The 22,430-nt window shown below is 46.3% G+C and overlaps 1 protein-coding gene across 4 annotated transcripts in view; it reads left to right on the top strand.

Moving 5' to 3' along the window:
- Positions 1-22,430, top strand: part of CDH12 (cadherin 12) — a 966,930-nt gene that overhangs the window by 882,149 nt on the left and 62,351 nt on the right. For all 4 annotated transcript variants that reach the window (XM_048507175.1, XM_048507177.1, XM_048507176.1 and 1 more), the window contains one exon: positions 11,464-11,651. In XM_048507175.1, coding sequence (XP_048363132.1) covers positions 11,464-11,651 — 188 coding nt within the window. The remainder of the gene's footprint in view (positions 1-11,463; positions 11,652-22,430) is intronic.

Raw genomic sequence — 22,430 nt, 5'->3', positions numbered from 1 at the left:
AACTAAATACTGCAAGCGTTTGCCATGTAGAAACGGGGAGTCTAGGAGATGGCGTCCAATTTCATAAATGCTTGTGCCCGTCACATAATCACTTAAGCGGGTGTCTCCTGGAGGAGAATTCGTGCCAGGCATCGGAATCTGGAGCCCGTTTGAGTAAGCTGGAATGAAAGACAGGATGAATGTTACTTGTAACGGAAACTCTGAACAATGCTTGTCAGCCTGGGTTTTCTGCGACTCCTGGGCTTGCTGGAGGGAAGTTGAGACCGACTTCCATCCCTCTGCCAAGGATTGAATCCATTGATCAAACTCAGGGGGTTGCAACGCCTGGGATGGGAGTTGAGGCAGAGGGAGGGAAAGAGCATCCCTGACACACCACTTCAAAAGGGGTTTTGGGAAGTGGTACTGCTATGAAACGGCATTATTGTAAAGCATATTCCGCCAAATGGTAGTAGGTCCACACCAATTATCCCTGAGTGATAATTAGTGTAGCTTAGCGGTAGGTACTGCTCCAATGTTCTTGTTGGTCCATTCCGACTGACCATGCTTTGCACACTTGCGTGGTAGGGGGGGTGGCGACAGCCAAGGTGGTCCCCTAGCAACCCCCAAAACGCCTTCCAAAAAATTTGGAAATGAATTGGGGCCCTTGGGTCTGAAATCACCTTATCAGGAGAGGAATGTAAACGGTAGACATGTTGTATAAACAATTTGGCCAGTTTGGGAGCTGAAGGAATGGTGGAGCATGGTATAAAATGCGCCTGCTTGGAAAAAAAATTAGGTCGACCACCACCCACAACGTAACAACCGTGTTTCCGTGACTTTCCGGAGATCCGTAATAAAATCCCATGGATATAACCACCTGCCAGGGTTGGGCAGCCCCGCCGGGATAGGGTGCAATAACCGCGTGAGGTTTGCCTGGGATGGATTTGGCTTCTGCACATACTGGGCACCCCTTGTAATGTAAAAGATTCAATGTCTTTACGCATGGAAGCGCCACCAAAACTGACGGCGAAGCAGGTGCAAGCGTTTTTTAAAAAAATCCGAAATGTCCCGCTTTGCTTGGCATAAGTGGCCAGCTAGGAGGGACCGACTTTACGTGAAAGAAGGCGGGACGTTACCAACACTTCGCCTCTCCTCCATACACCCCTTCCAAACACATAAAGAGAGGGGTCCGAGATTCTGCCGTGGGAACGTCTCCCCGTCCACGCCTCCATCACTTGTTGATGAAGAAAAGGGGAAACGTAAGTCCGGAGATGTCCGGAGAGGGAGGGGTTTGTTGACTGGAAGCCTGAGAAGCGTGCTTAACCGCCTAACCCAAACTGAACAGGGGAAAGAATGGATGCGAAGGATGGCTGCGTGGCGAAGAGTCCGTCCCCTTGGGTAGAGCGGGGACAAGGCATCGGCCAATTTGTTTGTTTTTTCCCCGGAAAAAAATTGAACTGGGCATAAACTGGAACCTGGAGAAGAAATCTGCCCACCGCGAATTAGCTTGGCAGACATTTTTTTTCAGAGGGTGGAGAGGGCTGCCAAGTTCTTGTGATCAGACCAGACTTGGAAGGGCGCTTCGACCCGCTTCCAACCAGTGGCTGCCAGGTGCTGAGCGCCTCCTTAATGGTCGCTGTCTCTTTGTCACCCCCCAGTCCGAATTGAATTCAGGACCTGAAAATTTTTTTTGATAAGTAAGCACCACGGCACAAGTTTGTCATCTTTATTTTTTTTTTTTTTTTTCTGCAAGAGGCTGTTCCTAAAAAAAGCTTTGTCCGAGGCATCTACATGCACCACAAGCGGTATATTCGGATCCGAGGGTGTTTGCAGCACAGGCTCGAGTGGTGAGCAGCCAGTCTTAAGCAGGTGAAATGACTCCTGACGAGCGCAGAGGACCATTGAAGAGGCTTCCGGTTTTGCAGCGAAGGCTCTTTACCCTTGGTGAAAGCGTAATAAATCAGTCAGAGGTAGGGCAAAAGCTTAGCAAACTGGGGAATAAAGTCATCGTTAAAATTAGCTTGAACCCTAGAAGCGACTGAAGTTCCTTGCGGGTCGATTGGGGCGGGCCAATCCACCATGGCCGCCGAACTTTAGCCGGATCCATTTCCAGACCTTCGGGTGAAATTCGATAACCCAAATAATCAATGGATGACTGATGGAAGCAACATTTGGATAATTTTGCATAGAGGGAATGATCGAGGAGCCGTTGCAACACTGAGCGGACCAGCTGTTACGGTGTTCCTCCCTAGAGTTTTACGCGGTATATCAGAACGTTATCTAAATACACCACCACCCCTTTATACAAAAAATCCTGTAACACTTCGTTAATAGAGGGACATGAAGGCTCCGAGCCTTCAGATAATCCGAAGGCATTCACGAGATATTCATATTGGCCACAAATTTAGTATTAAAGCTGTCAAATGTTCATTGGCAGCCTTCGAAGCGATCGTGCATCGATAATATGCTTCCAATGTGAGATCGAGAGTTTAGTAAAAATGCTGTCCTTTACCGAGGGCATCAAAGCAGATCCTATGATCGAGGGGCGAAATGGATATTTATTTGACATTGAAACTGCATTGAGCCCTTCTATAATCGGTGCACAACCTAAGTGTGCCATCCTTCTTCTTAACAAAAGAACCCGTGCACTTGGCGTGGGTGCTTTTAGTGGCCCGCCGGATGAATCCACATGTTTTAAATTTTTTTTTTTTATCCAAGAAGGCTCGTAGTCTCCCGTTCCTCTACTGGGCTCATTCTATAAATCCTACCCCTGGGAAGCTCTTTTGGTACCAGGAGAATCTTGCAATCAGTGTACTCTATGGGGGGGGGGTAGCTGGTCACACTCCTGTTCCTCAAAAGACTTTGGAAAGATCCCAATAAACCTGGGGAACTCCAGCTAAATCCCGAACCAGGTGACACTTGAGTTCTACGTATGGGTTCCAGAATGGGTAGGATTTTCTGGAGGGGTTCTCAGGTGGTTCTCCTTCATGCATGTGATCCCGCAAGACGGGTTCCCGGTAAAGCAGGACAATCGCTGCTTCCATAAGTATCATGGGTTCATGAGATAACAACCAAAGGCATTCCCAAAACATATGGGGTGTTTGGCGACTGGCATGGGAATTAAACTCTGCGTTGCTCCCAATGTTCTGCACATCGTAGAAGCACCCGGTTGGAGTTCTAAAACGAGCCAGGGTTCCCTTCCAGTCCCTAATGGACTGCCATCCATTTGGGTGAAAGGTAATGGAAGCTTGGACCAATGCTATCGCTTTGCCAGACCAAGTTGCTCTGCCACCTGAGGTCTCAATCAAGCTAAATGAGAGCAAACCAAGAGTCAATCTAGAGGCGTGAGCCCAAAACTCACAGCAGTATTTTTTTTGCGGGTTGGCAAGAGAAGTCATTAAAGTGATGGGGGGGCACCACCCGTCACTGCACCGCGATCTGGCGCCAAGGTCTCCTAATCCGTCGGAGGCCGGCGATAGGCTCACCCCCCCCATCTGGATCAACAAAATCATCATCTTCCCTCGTCTTCAAGTGCTGTTTTACAGTGCTCCTGCTGTATTTTCGGTCCGGGACCTGGCGTGGAACCTTTGCAGTTTGGAGTGCGAGGAGCTGGAGTAGGAGCTTTTGTTTCTTTGGGTGCAGTTGGCAGCCAGGTGACCCGGACCTCCGCCAATAAAGAACCACAGACCCAACCGGCGACGGCGTTCCGATGTAGTCTCAGCAGGAGGTGCGTGGTCCGCCAGACTTTTCGGCAAGCGCCAGAGGCGGTTGTTTTTAAGCTGGTGGTTTTGGAGGGTTGTTTTCCAGATCTGCTTGTACACGGGTGGGAGACGGGTGGAAATCAACGTTCCGACTGTAATCCATTCTGGGCGATCGTTTAAAGGCTCCATGATATAACAACCGCCTTCTCTCGAATATCATCGTTTACGGCTCCAAAGAAATAATACTCGCGATTTCATCACCGTTCCGGCCAATCAGGGAGTTTACTGGCTGCTGCTTTCGGAGGTCAGAACCAAGGCCATTCAGCAAAGGGTCCGGTTACCCTGTTCCCGATGGTTTTGACAGTATGAATAGCTTTATTTTCCGCGATCCGGATCTTGGAAGCGAAGACGGAGACCCTGCAGCAGCTCAGCTACAGAGTGGGTTTCATCTGCACCCAATTTCATATAGCTCTCACGAACCATTGGGCCGCTTCTACCATCTAGGACTGATCTGATATCGACGCACTTACTTTTGCCCTCAGGATCATACATGTCATCAAATTCCAGCATATGAGCATCAAGTTGCAAAATGAAGTAAGGCAGTTTTCGACGTTCCGGTTCCGTCGAGCTTGGTCGGAATAAGGCGTGGCGAAAGCGTGAACCTCATGGCTGGAACTTCATGCGCCGCTCTCGGTCGCGGGCAGAGGAACTTGAATTATCCGGTACGGGTTGCTGAGGAGCTTTTGCATCGGCGGGGTTTGTCGCGGGCAGCGGTGCTGGCTGGCAACTGTTGAATTCTCCTTGGTGGTGGTTGAGCCGACCGGAATACTTCGATCCCTAGCCGCCAGGGAACTACTGGCACTGGTGCGCGGCTGGGGGGAAGGCTGGAGCAAGCAGCGGCCTATCCGCCTCCACGCTTGTAGTTGGAGGGCTGTCGTTCTTTCGTTCAAGGGAGCTCTTGCTCACTGACGCGCCATGGTAACCCTTCTCAGCCTTCTAGGGCATCTCGTTCCCTTTGGAGGCGCTCCAGCTCAGCCCGTTGTGCAGCTGCTGTTGCTTCGCTTCTGTGTTTGTAATGCCTTCACACATTCCACGTTGATTTTGAAGGTCGATCCGGGAGTTGTTCCATAACTTTATCAATGGACTGTAGAGATCTTTGTAAATTACTGCCCGACGAAGCTGTCTCTCGTTCCTTGTCCATTCTCCCCGCCTGGAACAACCGGCGTTGTTGGTTAAAGCGCGACTCTTCCTGGAAGGCTTCCGTTCCTTCTCCAATTCCTCGGCGCTCAATTCCCAATCACGTTGGGTTCTCTTCCAGACCTTCCATCTGGGCTTCCCATTGTTGCGCCTTTTCACTGGGCAGCGGTTGGCACCGGGTCGCTGGTCGCAGTAAAGGCAGTAAGCTCCAAGGAGTTCCTCATCACTCTTCAGTTAGTTCCTGGATTTGGCTGTATCATCTGGGAAAGTCAGTTGGACTTCGGGAGCCGCGAGGCATCCAGGCCTCGTCGAAACACCCTCCGCTGACGGTAGAGCAGACTCACACGTAGTCTCGAGGTGCCAGGGGCCGCGGCTCTTTTGGGCGTGCACCGGTACTTTGCCAGTGTTCGATCAGGCGGCGGTTCTGCTCCAGATAGCGTTCCAGGAACTTCTCCAAGGACTCCTTGGGTATCTCCCATGAATGGTGGACAATCCCATCTCCTCAGGAAGCGCTTTCATGATCGGCTTTGTAATCCATATGTTGTTGGCGGCAGTGGTGACATGCACTGTTCACCGAGGGGCTTGATCCATCGACACCCCTCCGCCTGGATCGTAATAACTCCTGGTGGGACCTCTAGGCGATTGGCGGACACCGTGCGTGCCTAGCCATCCGGGCAGCCTCCAGTCACCTGCTCTTCGAGGTGTAAGAAGGCCATACTCACGGCTAAGCCGAGGAGCTTGGAGAGGGTGACCAGGGAGATAGACTCCGCAGGTTCCTCATGTTCAGTGGAGACTGAGAGAGGGGGACCGAGACCCTCTTTTGGGGGTTACCGGGCCCTCCTGCGCATTCATCAATTTCAACCTCTGCATGTTGGGCGACATCAGGGGAGTTCACAACGATGGAAGTAAAGTTGTATGAGATTCAGCACTAATGTAGAGAACCAGAAAGCGACCAGAATAGAGTAACCATTGAAGGATCTTTATTCTTAAGCTTCCATGATACACACACACGAGATGCTGAATCTGACTTTTCCCAAACAAACAGACTGCTTTTACGAGTCTGAATCCCCCTCTCCCTTGAAACCCCAGACAGGTTCCCATGAAAGACTCAAAACTAGCTTCACACACATAGATAAGGAGTAGCAAGGTTAGCTTGCCTCACCGGGCACACAGCCCAGCTCGAGGAATGCTGCCAAGGTCGCAAGAGCTGGGAAAGGAAAAAGCAACATCTTTACACCTCCTTGTCTAGGGGCGTTTCCCCACTCACCCCGATCCCCCCTATGCCGCGCGCCCGGGCATCCCCACGACCCCACACTCTGCACAAGGTCATCAAAAGGCGCCGTTTACAAGAGAGTCAGGGGTGCCGCGCACTGAGGGGGCGCGACAGCGGCACAGCTGTCGATGGAATGCCCTTGGCTGCTTGCTGTCTATGCGCGCCCCTGTCTTGAGGGAAGTGCCCGGGACCCACGCGGTGCTACTTGAGGGAGAATAAGCTTGAGGGCTTAAAGGTAAAGGTAAGTGGGGAAAGGCCCTAGGACTGGGTGTGATCCCCGAGTTCCCAGTCTCACTTACCCCAGGAGAGCATGTCCAAGTGCACAGGGCCAGAGCTCACCAGGATGCCACAAGGGTGGGTGGTGGAGGCTGGCTGAGGATGGAGGGAGGAAACAGACCAAGGGAAGACTGAGGAGAGGGCTTCACTCAGGGAGCCAGAGAATAGGGCTTCCTTCATGCTGGGGAAATGAGGGCAAGGTAAAAACACAAGCAGAGCAGAGCCAGACCCCGTCCTCATCAGCGGTGTTATCAGGCAGACTACCAACAGCAACCCTCACTCAGATGAAAGGGGAATTTGAGAGAGAGTTTCAGGGAAAGCAGCACCTGGGGCTTGGAGGAGGGATAGGAAGGGAGTGAAAGCAAAGGCATACAGGGGAGGGCCCAGTCCCAAAATCCCACAGCAAGCAAGCTCCCAGCTCCGGCAACCCAGTGGGCCAATGAAGGGGAGGGCCACCTCCTTAAAAGAAGCCAGCGCTTGAGGCCACAGAGGAAGTTGCTGGACTTCTCCTTCATGACCAGGGAACATTCCAGCCAAGTCAGAGACGGGATCTGCTTTCACCTCTTCTGACCCTTCTAAGGCCAATGACAATTCAGCTGAGCTTGCAAATCCCACCAGTCTCCGTGGGTGAAGCCAAGGCAGCGGAACCCCCCACACTCTTTTTTTGTTCTGAGGCTCTTTAGAGTATGATGTCATACGCGTGTTCCTGTGTTGGGCTGCATTCTGTGTCTGTTTTGTTGAGAAAGCCAGCCTGGTGTAATGGTTAAGAACTGAGTTTGATTCCTCATGCCGCCTGAGCAGCCAACTGTTTTCTGGTGAACTGGGTTTGTTTCCGCACTCCAATACATGAAACCTTCTGGGTGACCTAGTTCCATATAAAGACCTAAGTGTAACTTCCTCTGTCATTTCCTCCTGCCTCCCCCATATGCTCCGTTCCCTCCCCTCCACTTGTCTCAGCCTGGTCTGGACTAGATGATGAGTGGACCACATGGAGGGGGGCAAGAGGAAATGGTGGATGAAGTTACAATTTCAGTTAGGTGGAACAGGGGGTAGTCACAGTTCTTTGGAACTCTCTTAGCCCCACTGACCTCACAAGGTGCCTGGAGTGAGGAGAGGAAGGGAAAGGAGTTTCTAAGCTGCTTAAGTTATCTTACAGGAGAGAAAAAGAAGCTATAAATCCAACAGAGCTGCAGTGGCATAGTGATTAAGAGCAGGTGTACTCTAATCTGGAGGAACCAGGTTTGATTCCCTGCTCTGCTGCCTGAGCTGTGGAGGTTTATCTGGGGAATTCAGATTAGCCTGTGCACTCCAACACATGCCAGCTGGGTGACCTTGGGCTAGTCACAGTTCTTCTAAGCTCTCTCAGCCCCACCTACCTCACAGGGTGTTTGTTGTGAGGGGGGAACGGAAAGGAGTTTGTAAGCCCCTTTGAGTCTCCTATAGAAGAGAAAGGGGGGATATAAATCCAACTCTCCTCCTCCTCCTCCTCTCCCAGAAGCATCATCTGATCAAAAAAAGGGATCATATTTGCAGATTATGGGTACTGTTACTCCTTCTCCCTGAAACACATGACTGGGGCTTCATTAAGGGCTCCTGTGTATAGATCGGGTACATGCAAGTTTCCATAGCTGGGTGAATAGCACTTCCCTGGAGCCCCAGGTACAACATTACGCTGAATCTTAGAGAAACCAAAATCAGAGGAACCCTACCCCCATTTTTCCCCCTATGCTAAGGACCTCTTTTCGAGTGCAGAGAAAAATTATTTCCCCAAAATTAATTAGCACAAAACCCCTGACTTTTGGTTTTGAAGGAATATCAACATTATAACTCCACTGAAACGATTAACCAAAATGTTAAGAGCATTCTTCTTCAGTCATGTTAGAGTATCTTGTAGCAGCGGGAGCCGTTTTGTCAAAATTATAAACCTGTTGGAAAGTTCGCGCTACAGACGATGGAAAAAGTGAAAGGTAGAGGTAAAAATGGGGTGACTGCAAAAGTCATTTTAATTGTGTCTGAGGAATATGCTTGATTTTCAGCACAAAATGCTGTGAGGCACTGGTGTTGGAAAAACGTGCCCTTGAGAGGCTTCAGACTGGTGAAATGCAAAGAAAATTATAGTGAGCAAGATGGAATTCTAAGGTGGAGGCTTCTGCCCATGGCTCTGGTCTCTATAAAAAGTCCAGTGGCTAAGGAACAGAGGGGGGCTTTCCCCACTTACCTTCTGCTGCGCGCTACTTCGGGAAAGTAGCGTGGGGTCCAGCGGCGCTCCCCACTTGCAAGGGCGGCAACCACGCAGCCGCCCCGACGCTGCTGCTCTTGCACCACCTCAGCACGCATCATTCCTGGCGCTGAAGAAACGGCACCTTTTGATGACCCCGCGCAGAGCGGGGGGTTGTGGGGAACCCCGAGAACATGTCAGGAATGATGCGCACTGAGGGGGCGTGAGAGCGGCGCACAGCAGAAGGAGAGTGGGGAAAGCCCCAGGGAGTGAGCCAGAGTCAAACTTTAATACTCAGAATTTATCTCCTATCTGAATATTTTTCAAAAATTGTGGTTGTCAGAGAGATTTCCAGTCTAAAGTCCACCCACTTCCTCCTCCCATCCAGGCTTAGAAATCACAGTAAGAAAGAGCAGCCATCCTGCCCTTAGTGGGAGAGAATACTTCTTCTTTTTTTTGCATTTTAAGTATACTTTATTGACTCTTTAACAAATTACACCCAAATGACCACATAGCAAAACAGAAAGAACAACATAGAAAAAAAGAAAAGAAAAAACATATAGTAATAGGCTTCCAAATGCGTGCCTTGCTATATAGTTGCATTACAATACTCTTTTAAAGCCAGTATTTCTATGAAATATATCCTATAGTAACTCTAATATGACGTATTTCTGATTGTGTTTTTATCTAAATATGTAAACCATTGTGACAGTTGTTCCAGAAAATTGTTTTTAGTTTCTAAAACTTCAATATGTGATAGTTTTGCAACCTTAATTAATTCTAATACTTTCATTTGCCAGTCTGAACTTTTGGGAATTTTCATAGTATTCCAATTTTGAGCAAGGACTATTCTTGCTGCTGTTGCTAAGTATTGCAATAAAGCCCTATTATTTTTTATGTCTTTGCATATACCTAGTAAATATATTTCTGCAATACACTTTATTGAGATTTTTATGACTTTCTGAATCTCTTGATGTATCAGGAACCAAAATGTCTTAACTTTTTCACAAGTCCATAACTGATGAAAGAGAGTTCCCACCTGGGTGGGGGGTGGGGAGAGAAGACTTTATATAGACACCCAACTATTGCTCCATAATGAGGGGAATGAGGAGGTGTCGTGAACATCTCAAGACCTAAAGCTAGACCAAAACAAGATCCTGTGAGGTACAGGAACACCAAACTGGTAGAGGGCAAGGATGAACATGGCAACAAAAATACTGGTAATGTTGCAACATGGTCTTCTATAATGTTGATGAAAAATGCAGGGTTTTCAAGGCCAGAGGGGAACAGAAGTGGTTTGTCAATGCCTTCCTCTGCATAGTGGCTCTGGGTTTCTTGGTGGTCGACCCTCCAACATATTGCCAGCCATGACCAACTCAGTTTAGCTTCCAAGATCTGACAAGATCAGGATAGCCTGAGCCATCTAGGTTAGGGCTTTTTGTTATTACATACACTTCAAATCCCCTTTGCACTGTAGTCCTAAACTGAGTTACACTCTTCTAAACCCACTGACTTAAGTGGTTTTAGAAGGGTGCAACTCTGTTTAGGATTATTTTACCATGTGACCTTGGCCATTAAATCAGCCTGTTTTGGTGAAAAGGGTTTCAAAAACCAACCACTGACTATAAATTCCAACTGCTCCGTCCACCATTCAGTATTGATCAGCTTGTGAGCATAGAAGTGAAAAATGTTTGTTCCTATATTAACTGAAATTCTCTTCCGCGAATGTTGATGTCAAATATTCCAAAGACGATCTCTCTGAATATTTACCAAATGTTGTCTAAAGTATTGGATATCTCTCAGATGACATTTGATTCCAGGTTTTGATAGCTTGATGGCTCATGATAGCAACAGCATAGCAATGAAAACATAATGTTGAACATGTAAACAATAAAAACAGGTGGATGACTTGAAAGAATTTTTCATATCTGTCAGCGTTTGACAGTAAGGACGTGTATTAATTTGCCCAGTGTATTTCTTTTTGTTTTCAAAGGCCGTCATTGTGAGGCCTTTTGAAGTCAACATTTTTATTGTTCCTCATCCATTTATGTCATTTGTATACCATTTATACACAACGAATACAGTTGCAAATGGATACATTTATGGGGAAAATTCAGCTCAAGGAAACAAAAAAATAGGAAAAAATAATGACAAACGTATTTGAATCACAGAAGGAAGAAGGAAAATCATGTTAGATATTTTCAAGTGAAGCCAGCAGGGATGAGACATTTGGTAGCTTCTCTGACAGATGTCATGCTTTATGTCATTTTGCATTTAACAGCCACCCAAATCAACAATTCTGTCATTTAAAGCACTCAGATTTGTGGTAAATTTTCACATTAGAAATTTGTATAGCAAAACTGGAATTATTGAGCATTGACTTCACCTCTCATACAAAGGCTCATTCCGCACATGCAGAATAATGCTCTTTCAAACTGCTTTCAGTGCTCGTTGAAGCTGTGCGGAATAGCAAAATCCACTTGCAAACAGTTGTGAAAGTGGTTTGAAAACTCATTATTTTTGCGTGTGCGGAAGGAGCCAAAGAGAGGAATAATATTATGATGGCAAGGAATATATAATAATTGGATCCTGGGATCAATTCTGGTAATGCATGTGGCTTCCCTTGACCCAAAAGTCAAAAGCTCTTATCTCCTTCCATGGGAAGAAGGCACCACCATTAGCAGAAACAAACCCACAGGCTCCAACCCAGGGGTTTTCAATGTGACGTTACTGATAATATAGGCTTCATGTGTTCCTTCATAAACTCCCCGTAATCCATTAAGATATCATCCAAATAATTATTTCTCGATTCGTCATAGGTATCTTCCATTTGAAAGTACCTGAATCATCCCTTGTTGGTTCAGCCATTGGAAGAATCAGAGCAGTGGATCCCGACTCTGGGAAAAATGCAGAAATTGAGTATACGATTGTTCCCGGAGATGGAGGGAACCTGTTTGACATCAGCACAGATGAGAACACACAAGAAGGTGTAATCAAGTTGAAAAAGGTATTTAGTAGGTGTAAGGTAAATTAGTGTTGACTTCAAAAATTAATGCTCTTCCATTATTGGTACTAAATGGTAAGGTACAAGGCAGAGTCCATACATTTCCATTTTTTTCAGCAGCCACACCACAAACAAGACGTGGGACCTGGACAATGCATTTAAGGATTTGTCATCAGAAACTCTAAGAGGGCTTTTTTTCCCAGGGTGACACAGAACGACAGTGTTCTGGGTTGGCCAGCCTAGTGGTAAAAGTTTGGGCATTAGATAAGGCAGTCTTATTAAACGCAAGACTTAGGTGTTTTCCGGATGGACAAAATATCCCTGGGGAAAACCGGGATCATACATACTGGGATGTTTGTGTCCCGCTTTCTCCCTTCGCACGGTTATCCGTTATCATGTTCGGACCGAGAGGAAGAACTCCAGGTGATTACGCACTGCCCCCGGTTTAAAATTTCATTTTCCATGGCAATGTTTCCGCGCATGTGCTAACAGTCCCATTTTTCCAACGTTCTGATTGCCACAGCTGTGGGGCAGGGAGGGCTGGTGGCAAGGTGGGAAAAATAAACCACCCCGTCTCCTGTGGTGTTTGCATGGGAACAGGAGCGGCACAGTTTTTTTAAAAAAGAACCGCCAATTTTATTGTTTTTTGAAAGCTGTGGGATAAGGGAAATCTTACGGGGTGGGCCCAAGTTAGACCCGGAAGCTATGCGGAAGTCATGGCCAAACTGAGATGTTTCACCTCCTTATCCCAGGATACATGGTCTGTGAGGGAAACACCATATTCAGACAGTTCTTGCAACCCCCCCCCCCCGCAAAAAACCAAATTGTTCCCTCTTTGACGTTAGGGAGTAAAACTTCAGCCTTTGTTGTTTTAACATGACTGAGCTGGATTTTAGGACTTTGGGTTGATGCATTCAGAAGACGGGGTTTGCTCTGCTAGATAGGAAACTATTTGTTGAAATTTGCAACTAGCACTGAATGTGTTTCAGTATGACCTTGATGTTTACTGATCTTCCCCCAAATGTAATAAAATGATTACTTGTGTGTACATACTTATTTTGCTCTCAAGAGCAAAAGCGTTGTTAAGTACTGATAGAATGGTAGAAGGAGACTGTGGGTCTGTTCAGACATCAGGTTAATCCCTGGTTTGATTAAACTATTTGGTCATCCAAACCAGCATCACCATGCTCTGTGTTTAGAATACCTCAACCAAGAATTTGAAGCCAGAATATTGATTGATTGATTGATTGATTGATTGAATTTCTAACCCACCTAAATGCAAGATCTCTAGGCAGCTACATCATCAAAATGTCCCCATTTAAACAAAAATGTCCCCATTTAAGCAAGACTGCATCACCCCATATGTTCCTATACGGCCTCTTCAATTGGTAGAGGCCAATTTACTGGTGGTCCCTGGCCCCTCGATGATGCGGCTGGCCTCTACGTGGGCCAGGGCCTTTATGGCTCTGGCCCCAGCCTGGTGGAATGCTCTCCCTCCAGATGTCCAGGCCCTGCGGGACCTTGGTGAGTTCCACAGGGCCTGTAAGACGGAGCTGTTCCGCTGGGCCTTTGGAGGGACCAGCCACTAATAGTGCCCCCCTCTTTTTAGGCCTTTACATCCGGGCCATTTGTCATCTAATGGGACTCGCCGCTCCTCCCTCTAGGGGAGGGGACTTTGAAAATTGAGTTGCTGGACGCCATTTATCTTTAAATTTGCATTTATTATATTAGTATACTTAGTTTTATTGTTCTTATCACTGCTTTTAAAGGTTTTAGTTATCTTACGATTGTACCACGCTATATGTTGTACACCGCCCAGAGCCCCTCAGGGGCAGGGCGGTATAAAAGTCTAAAGTCTAAATAAATAATAAATATCAAAACATTCCCATTAAAATATTACAAAAGTTAAAATCCCACCCCAACCCCAACCCCCCTAACCTGCAGCATCACAGAATGGGCATCAAGGAGACCAACTAAATGCCTGGGTAAAGAGGAGTCTTCACCAGGCGGCTAAACCCACAGCGAACCTCTGAGGGGGGATTGCTCCAAAGCCTCGGGGCAACCACAGAGAAAGTTCTTCCAGGCTCCCCAGCCCCCGTTTCTTGATGGGGGGGTACCACAAGGAGCCTTAGTGCCCAGACAGGCACATACGGGTGTTGCCATTCTTTCAGGTAGACAGAGCCCGAGCCGTTTAGGGCTTTATATGTTAATGTCAACACGCTGAATTTGGGCTTGGAAGCAAATTGGGAGCCAGTGCAGTTCCCTGAGGACCAGAGTGACCTGCATCCAGCCGGATATACTTGCAAGCAGCCTAGCTGCAGCATACGGCGCAAGATCCAGATTGTCTTCAAGGGCAGCCCTCCGTAGAGCACTGGGTAATTAAGCACGGTTAATTAGTCTTCGATATGGCTTTCACCCTGTTAAGAATATCCTAGTAAGAACTACTTAAAAAGCAGTTGTCAGCCCCCTCTTGAAAGCACAGAGTCTCCCTTCCCTTGGTGCCAAGACTGCCTGGCAAAAGAAAAACACATCTTTCTACCAATACCTTTGCTCTCTAAAAATACGTGAGTGAGTGAGTGAGTGAGTGAGTGAGTGAGTGAGTGAGTGAGTGAGTGAGTGAATGTGTGTGTGTGTGTGTGTGTGTGTATACACACACACACAAACACACAAGTCTTTTTCTTAATCCAAAATAGGGACACAATTCTGGCAGAAGGGGGTGGGGTGCTGGCAGAAAACAGCTTGTCTGAAAAAAAATGATGATCCAGACTCTTCTCATTATGCTCGATAGTTGCTCTATTTCAGTGCTACCAGTGGTGTTTCGGTACATAATGCATCTCAAATTTCCTAATGCAATTTGTGGCTCTTTGATCTCGAAGCCCGTGTGCCACGTCTGTTAATGCAGCTGTCTCCTTTGTGCGGTGAAGAACTTTTCAGCCTCAGCATCCCGAGTCTTCTGGCACCCCATACTGGATTGCCCCGAAATAGCAGCTGAGAAACAAAACATAATCTAAGGTTGTGAGATTGTTGCCTGATTAACATAGCAATCCATATATTTTTATGGACTCTAAGTGGATAAATACATATGGGTAATTTGTAAAGTTAATATTGCATTTCATGTGTTACATCAGGCCTATAAAACTCATGACCCTCCTGCTATTATGCAGTCCACCCGCCTTTATGGTGGCTCAATAAAATCCCTGGTCTTGCTGTATGCCGAGCAAAAGCAACAGGAAGTCCCTGGCAGTTCATGCTATAAGGATGTGAGGCTGCTTTTAACCTGCAAGTCCGGCAGTCCTCCAGCTTTTAATAACTCCTGCAAAAAATCTGTGGTCAGTTGCTTCAATCCAGCAGTTTGCCCTCAGATTCTCTCTGAGCAGCTCGCATGTGGACGCACTGTCCCATTCCCTTCCACTTAGGGGTAGGGCGGACACCAAATGTCCTCTCAAAATATTACACTGTTAGCAATGAAAATGCCCAGTAAAGGAAATAAGCAAACAACAGAGAGATCAGACTTCATTTATGTTATGGGATATTGTGTGGTTTCCGGGCTGTATGGCCGTGTGCTAGTAGTGTTTTCTCCTGACGTTTCGCCTAGGCTTGGAGATTTAGGTGCACCGAATCCAATATTTGGCCCAAATCTGGGCACATTCAAGCATATTCAGGCCAAAATCGACCAAATATTTCCTGCCCAAATAGGAACGAATCCGAATGCAAGGCATTTGGGGTTTTTTTTGTATTTTTGGTGGTTTTTTTCCTTTCAGCCTGCAGGGGGCGCATTTTCAAAACCAGTGGCACCAAAAATTTCAGGGTCTCATCCAGCAATGGTTCTGATGATGTCACACAAGTTTGATGAAGTTTATGGACCCCAAAGTTATGGACCCCAAAGTAGGTGCCCCATTCTCCCATTGTTTCCAATGGGAGCTAACAGGAGATGGGGGCTAACCCTTTGAGGGCCCTTAACTTTGGCCCCACTAAAACAAATGCCACCAACCTTAGGTGACATCATCAAGACAGTCTCTGGATGAGACTCCTGAAAGGAACCAGCCAACTTTGCTAACGTTTGCACAACCATGCAAACTTTAGCAAAGTTGGCTGATGTCAGACCCTCAAGTCTGGAAATAACGGAAACTGTAGATTTGTTCTAAAGCCTTTATTCCAAAATATGTGAAGGGCAACAATGTAAAGAGGAATCTGAGCCCCTCACTCAGATCCATCACATATATCCCCCTGGGGGCTCCCTCCACCCACAGCCAAATGGCCACTACAATTTCCACCAGTACTATAGGCTTGGGAACAGGTCACACTCCTTTGCAGATAAGATCTGCCTCCAGGAAGTCCTGGGGTGGAAGGGGAAGGGGAAGCACCAAACATCTTCAAACATCTTCAAACATCTTCAAAGTTACAAGCAGTAAAACATTCCCCCCTTGCCATGCCTCCCCATCTGCACTGACAGGCTCAGTCCAGACATTCCACCCCCTTTAAGACTTCCCCCCCTCGGGCAATCGGGGTAAGCCCAATGAAAATTTTCACTAAGCGGGGGACTTGCACATGTTTCAAGTCCACCCACTCTATCTTCAAAACTGTGCAGCTTGCACAGAAATTCCCCATCAAGTACAATGGTGCCAAGGCAGAGAATCTTGGGGAATTTTTTGGAGTACCTGCCAGGGATTCATCCAGAGATTGTTCTGATGATATCACCCAAGTTTGGTGACGTTTGGTTCAGGGGGCCAAAGTTATGGGCCCTCAAAGGGGTAGCCACCATCCCCTGTTAGCCCCAATTGGAAAAAATTAAGGATGAGGCACCCCCTTTGCATGTCCATATCTTTGGACCCCATGAACCAAAATTCACCAAACGTGGTTGGTATCATCAGGAGGGTCTCTGGATGATACCCTGAAATTCTGGGTCTGCTAACTTTAAAAATGTGCCCTCTGCAGGCCAAAACCCAAAAATACACCAAAAATATCCAAAAAATCAGGTAGACCCGAATTTTTGGGTAAAGCCGAACATTCGGGTATATCCAAATATGTTATTTGTCTTATTCAGGCAGACAGATAATGTTATGCTTGAATAAATCTGAATCCTAATTTTACCGAATTTCTAAGGTATTGACCAAACCTAGTTTCTCCTGCATCTGTGGCTGGCATCTTCAGAGGATCTGACGCTACTAAAGCAAGTGGAGTATATAGAGAAAGAACCATTTGCCTATTTAACTAGGGTTGGAAATTCGGATGAAACAAATACCAGATTCAGCCCCGATCTGGACAAATTCAGGCATATTTGGACAAAAATTGTCCGATATGTCCTGCCCAAATATGAACGAATCCCAATACAAGGTATGTGGGCTTTGGGGTGGGTGGGTATTTTTGGTGTTTTCACATTTTGGCCTGCAGGGGGCACACTTTTAAAGCTAGCAGCACCATAATTTCAGGGTATCATTCGGAAACTGTCCTGATGGTATCACCCAAATTTGGTGAAGTTTGGTTTGGGGGGGGCAAAGTTATGGATCCCCAAAAGGGGTGCCCCACCCCCATTATCTCCAGTGGGAGCTAAGAGGAGATGGGGCTACCCATTTGAGGGTCCATAACTTTGGCTCCCCTGAATTTAACTTCACCAAGCTTGGGTGGTATCATAAGAATAGTTACCAAGTGATACCCTGAAATTTTGGTGTCACTAGCTTTAAAACTGCACCCCTGACAGGCACCCCAATAAATTTGTGCAAGATTCTTTGTTCTGCTGTGTTTTGGCTCCATTGTAGCCAAAGGGGAATTTGTGAGTGTGTAAGCAGGCTGCACATTTTTGAAGATAGAGGCACCAGACTTTCAAGATGGCTCCAAGAGGCCCTTCTGTTAATAGCATCCAGGCTTGGTCAACTTTCCTTCTGGGGGTTCAATTTTATGGGCCCCCAAAAGGCTTATTTTGTTTTCCTGCTCCTACGCATGAAGCCTGAGAGTCTCTCAGAACTCTCTCAACTCATGCCCCTCACCCACCCCCAGAAGCAAATCTCACCAAGCTTGGATGCTATTACTACAAGGCCTCTTGGAGCGTCTATCTTCAAAAATGTGCAGCCAGTGCTTACACACTCAGAAATTTCCCAGAATCTGCCAGGCTCTTCAGCAAATTCTATGGTGGGAAAAATTACTTTTCCCTCCATAGACTTCAATGGAGCTTGCTGTTATGCCCAGCTGGCTCTGTGTTGGAGATTTGAGGGTGGCCTCTGGTGGGGGTTGTTCTGGGTAGGGGTGCCTAATTTCTAGCAGGGCTGCTGGTGTGAGTCTCCTGAAAGGAACTGGACAACTTTGCTAAAGTTTGCTTGGGAGGGGCAAATGATGTAGGCATCCAGTTAACCTTCAACTGGGTGCCCACAGCATTTTCCCCTCCCACACAAACTAGCAAATTTGGCTGATTCCTTTCAGGAGACTCACACCAGCAGCCCTGCAGGAAATGCCCCCACCAAGAACAAGACCCCCACCAGAGTGGATATACCCAAATTATATAGCTGAAAATGTTACATAGTGGCATAGTAGTTAAGACCAGGTGTACTCTAATCTGATTCCCCGCTCTGCCGCTTGAGCTGTGGAGGCTTATCTGGGGAATTCAGATTAGCCTGTGCACTCCCACACATGCCAGCTGGGTGACCTTGAGGTAGTCACAGCTCTCTCAGCCCCACCCACCTCACAGGGTGTTTGTTGTGAGGGGGAAAGGGCAAGGAGATTGTAAGCCCCTTTGAGTCTCCTACAGGAGAGAAAGGGGGGATATAAATCCAAACTCCTCCTCCTCCTCCTCCTCCTCCTCCTCCTCCTCCTCCTCCTCCTCCTCCTCCTCTTCTTCTTCTTCTTCTTCTTCTTCTTCTTCTTCTTCTTCTTCTTCTTCTTCTTCTTCTTCTTCTTCTTCTTCTTCTTCTTCTTCTTCTTCTTCTTCTTCTTCTTCTTCTTCTTCTTCTGTCTTATTTGGGCATACAGATAATTTTATGCCCAAATAAATCCGAATCCAAATTTTACCAAATTTTTAGGGTATTTACCAAGCCTATATTTAACAACTGTAAAGAGTGCAGTTACCAAGCTCGATTTTCCTGTGTTGAGTGGGATCCACATATTTTAGCATGTGAGTAACCAAGAAGAAAGCATAATCAATTAGTGAGGGCATCTGCATAGAAGTAGCCTGGCCTTTTGATCCCTTTGATTGCCTACTGCCTGGAGACATCCTGTGTCTGGGTGGTGTTCATTAGTCACTGACTTGATTCTAATGTTTTTCAGTACTGGTAGCCAAGTTTTGTTCATTTTCATGGTTTCTTCCTTTCTGTTGAAACTGTCCACGTGCTTGTGGATTTCAATGTCGCTGTGGACAAGTCTACATAGGGACCACCGAAGGCAGTGCCCAGATATGAATCAAAGAACATGAAAGGCACTGCAGACTAATTCAGCCATAAAAATCAGCAATAGCAGAACACGTGCTAAATCAAGCTGGACACAGAATATTATATGAAAACACAGAAATTCTGGACCACTCTGACAACCACTATGTCAGACTACCCAGAGGAGCCATGCTTGATGGACTTTGTATGCTGTCGGGCGCTCAGAGAATCTGCCCATGACCTGCACAGAATGGCAGGTGGGTGGATTCTCCCTGACATAGTGGACTCCTTGGAACCGAAAGTGAATGGGTGGAAGGGAGGGAAATAAAGTGTCTCCTGCCTGTGTAGAAGCGCCTCTAACCCAGGATTGTGCAAAAGGATTTCTGGTTCAGGTTGAAAATCCCAGGTTGAGGGGAATGAAATTGGCCAAACATGTTTTGGGAATGGAACCTGTGCAAAGTTTTTCCCCAAAACAGTTCTGTAACATCCGTCAGGCATTATATTCGGCCCCTGCAGAATCCACCCTTGAGCTTCCTTGCCGAATTTTTTCTATCCTGACCCCCATATACGATGCTATTTTTGACCTCAGCAGCTAGAACTAGATTGCTTTATATATCACCATCTCTCTTATCTCTTATTATCCACCCTTATCTCTTATTATCTTTCTGTCTGTCGCATTTTCACCCCATCCTTCCTTGAAGGAGCTCAGAGTAGCTTCTCCACTTTTGACTCTCACAGCCACTATGCATTATAGTTTCAGCTGGGCAAGGGGGCTTTCTTGCACTGACACCCTGAGATCTCTTACTTTTAATTTTGATGTAATTTGACTCTTTCATCATAAAGAGTTGCTGACCCCGGTACTGTAAATCAGCAAGTCGCAATTTCCCCAGGACTGAATTGAGGGGAACAGATGGCGACAGGAGGCCAAAGTGTCGCAACTGTGCAGTGTAAGGAAATAGCTCTGTTCCTATTCATGCACTGCTTGTCCTGTGGATAAATATAGAAACTGTTTAGCTGTGCAAATCTTCACAGATGCCGGACACTGCTGTGCGTCTCCTGTCACTGTGTGAAAATTGTGAATGAACAGCAACAGTTTCTTCTCAGGATTGCTTCTCAGTGTGTGAGCCGTGTTTTGTTATTGCAACAGTTTATTCAGTCATTTCCCGTCTATCCTATATTCTTAGCTTTAAATTTTGTTTTAGGAAAAGAGGGAAATAGGGAAGAAAGTGGCTGATGTTGTTCGAATCTATTTGCTGGATTTGTATTCAAACATTACGTGTTTTCAGCCTCCAAGTGGGACAAACCGCACAAAATGGAATGAAGTCCAGTAGGGCCACATCAGACTCCAGTGGATTGGAAACAGTTCAAGTATAAATTGAGAAGGCCCTTTGAACCACTCCTGCGGTTGTTTTCTCTTTCTTATACTTCATCATAACCCTAGCTTTCTCAACAACACAGGATAAAGTTTAATTAATAAATTAATAAATAAATAAAGTGTTTTTAATTAAAGGGTCTTTTGTTTTACATGCATACCTTATGATATAAGTCTGTGTATTTTTGATGTGTAGAATTTTGATGTGTAGAATTAGTAGTCCTGAAGAGATGTTGGATTGGTCTCTACCAGCTTGGCTCTGGTGCAAGAGCGAAGAAGAGTGATTTTACCCATTTTTTTCATGAGGGTCCCCTGGTGCCCCGAAGTAATCCTTGAAATGGCCAGAGGGTTCTCAGAGGGAAAGGAAGACAGTGAATATCCACGTGTCTTTTCACTGGTGCTTGGTAGAATCCAACCCACTTAAAATGCAACTTGGTTCGCTTTTGAAAATATTGGCCTACCTCACCCCTATTATGCAAATCCTGGTACATGCCATTCATGTATTTTACTTATTTTTTCCCCAAAGCATAAAGTCCACTGTCTTTAGACACCATCGATACAATCAGAATTCCACAAAAATCAAAGTGTACTTGTGTGACAACCCTGCACAGGGCCTAAAAATCTGACACTTGATAGGACCCAATAATGAATGTGATATAACAGACTAAACAAATCCACCCTTTCCGACTGATTTCCACTAGTGTGTTTATTGAGTTCAATTTATGCTTCCATTCCTGCTGATTACTCCATACATATTACTATTACATATATTAATGTAAGCCTGCATGGTGTAGGGGTTAAGAGCAGGTGGATTCTAATCTGGAGAACCAGGTGTGATTCCCCACTCCTCCATTTGAGTGGCAGAGGCTTATCTGGTGGAAAGGAATCAGCAATAGGGAGGAGCGTAAGGGGGAAGCACGCAAAGCAGTGTGAGGGTTGGGGACTCAATAATGCCACTCTATTCTGCATTGGTCAAACATCACCAAGAATACCATGTCCAGTTCTGGGCACCACAAGAAGGATATTGACCACCTGGAACGGGTCCTGAGGAGGGCAACCAAAATGGTAAAAGGTCTGGAATTCATGCCCTACGAGGAGAGCCTTAGGGAACTGGGTACGTTTGGAGAAGAGAAGAGGTGACATGACGGCCATGTTTAAATATTTGAAGGGATGTCATGTTGAAGAGGGAACGAGCTTGTTTTCTGCTGCTCCAGAGACTAGGACCAGGAGTAATGGGTTCAAGGTGCAGGAAAAAAGATTCCATTAAACGTTAGGAAAATCTTCCTGACAGTTAGGGCAGTTCGACAGTGGAATACTCTCCCTTGGAGTGTGGTGGGGTCTTCTTCTTTGGAGGTTTTTAAACAGAGGTTGGATGGCTGTCAGGGGTGCTTTGCTTGGGTATTGCTGCATGGCGAGGGTTGGACTTGATGGCCCTTGTGGTCTCTTCCAGCTCTATAACGATGATTCTAAAAATAAAACTCTGCATGTTATTATTGAAGCTCACCACTGGATGTCACTATTAGCTAAGCATCCAGGAATAGACCCAGGCTCAATCCCGTTAAATTTCTGAACCTGTAGCAGAAATTATCTTGCTTTTCTAGCAAAGTGGATGAGCAGATGCAATGTCTGCCTGATGAAAAAGGCAACTTCAATTATTTGGGCAGGTCCTGCATGAGGTAGACAGAGGATGAAAACTGTGGTCAGGATAGGAAAAAGTGAGTGAAAATCTTGCGTAAGAAGTAAAGGATTTCATAATTGCATTGGAAATTTCTCAGATTGAGTGCTAGGATGCTTTGACCTGCTTAGATATTTGGTCATACTTGTCTGCTTCAGGCAAAAGCAAAGCAAAAGGAAAGCCATTCTTATAGCTCTTATAGCAAGCCTTTATTGGCATAGACAACAGTACAACAATAATAAAAAATGGATTAAAAAGCATACAATACAGGGAATAAATGTTAAGTGAAAGGAAATCTACTGGCGTTTAGTAATTTCCAGGAGAAAGTCTGCCACTATCATACAGAGAGAAGGATCAGGATTGTCCAACAAGTAGTGTAATCT

The sequence above is a fragment of the Sphaerodactylus townsendi genome, linkage group LG09 (assembly GCF_021028975.2).
Source record: "Sphaerodactylus townsendi isolate TG3544 linkage group LG09, MPM_Stown_v2.3, whole genome shotgun sequence".
NCBI classification, from domain to species: Eukaryota; Metazoa; Chordata; class Lepidosauria; order Squamata; family Sphaerodactylidae; genus Sphaerodactylus; species Sphaerodactylus townsendi.
This window is presented reverse-complemented; position numbering and strand designations above follow the sequence as displayed.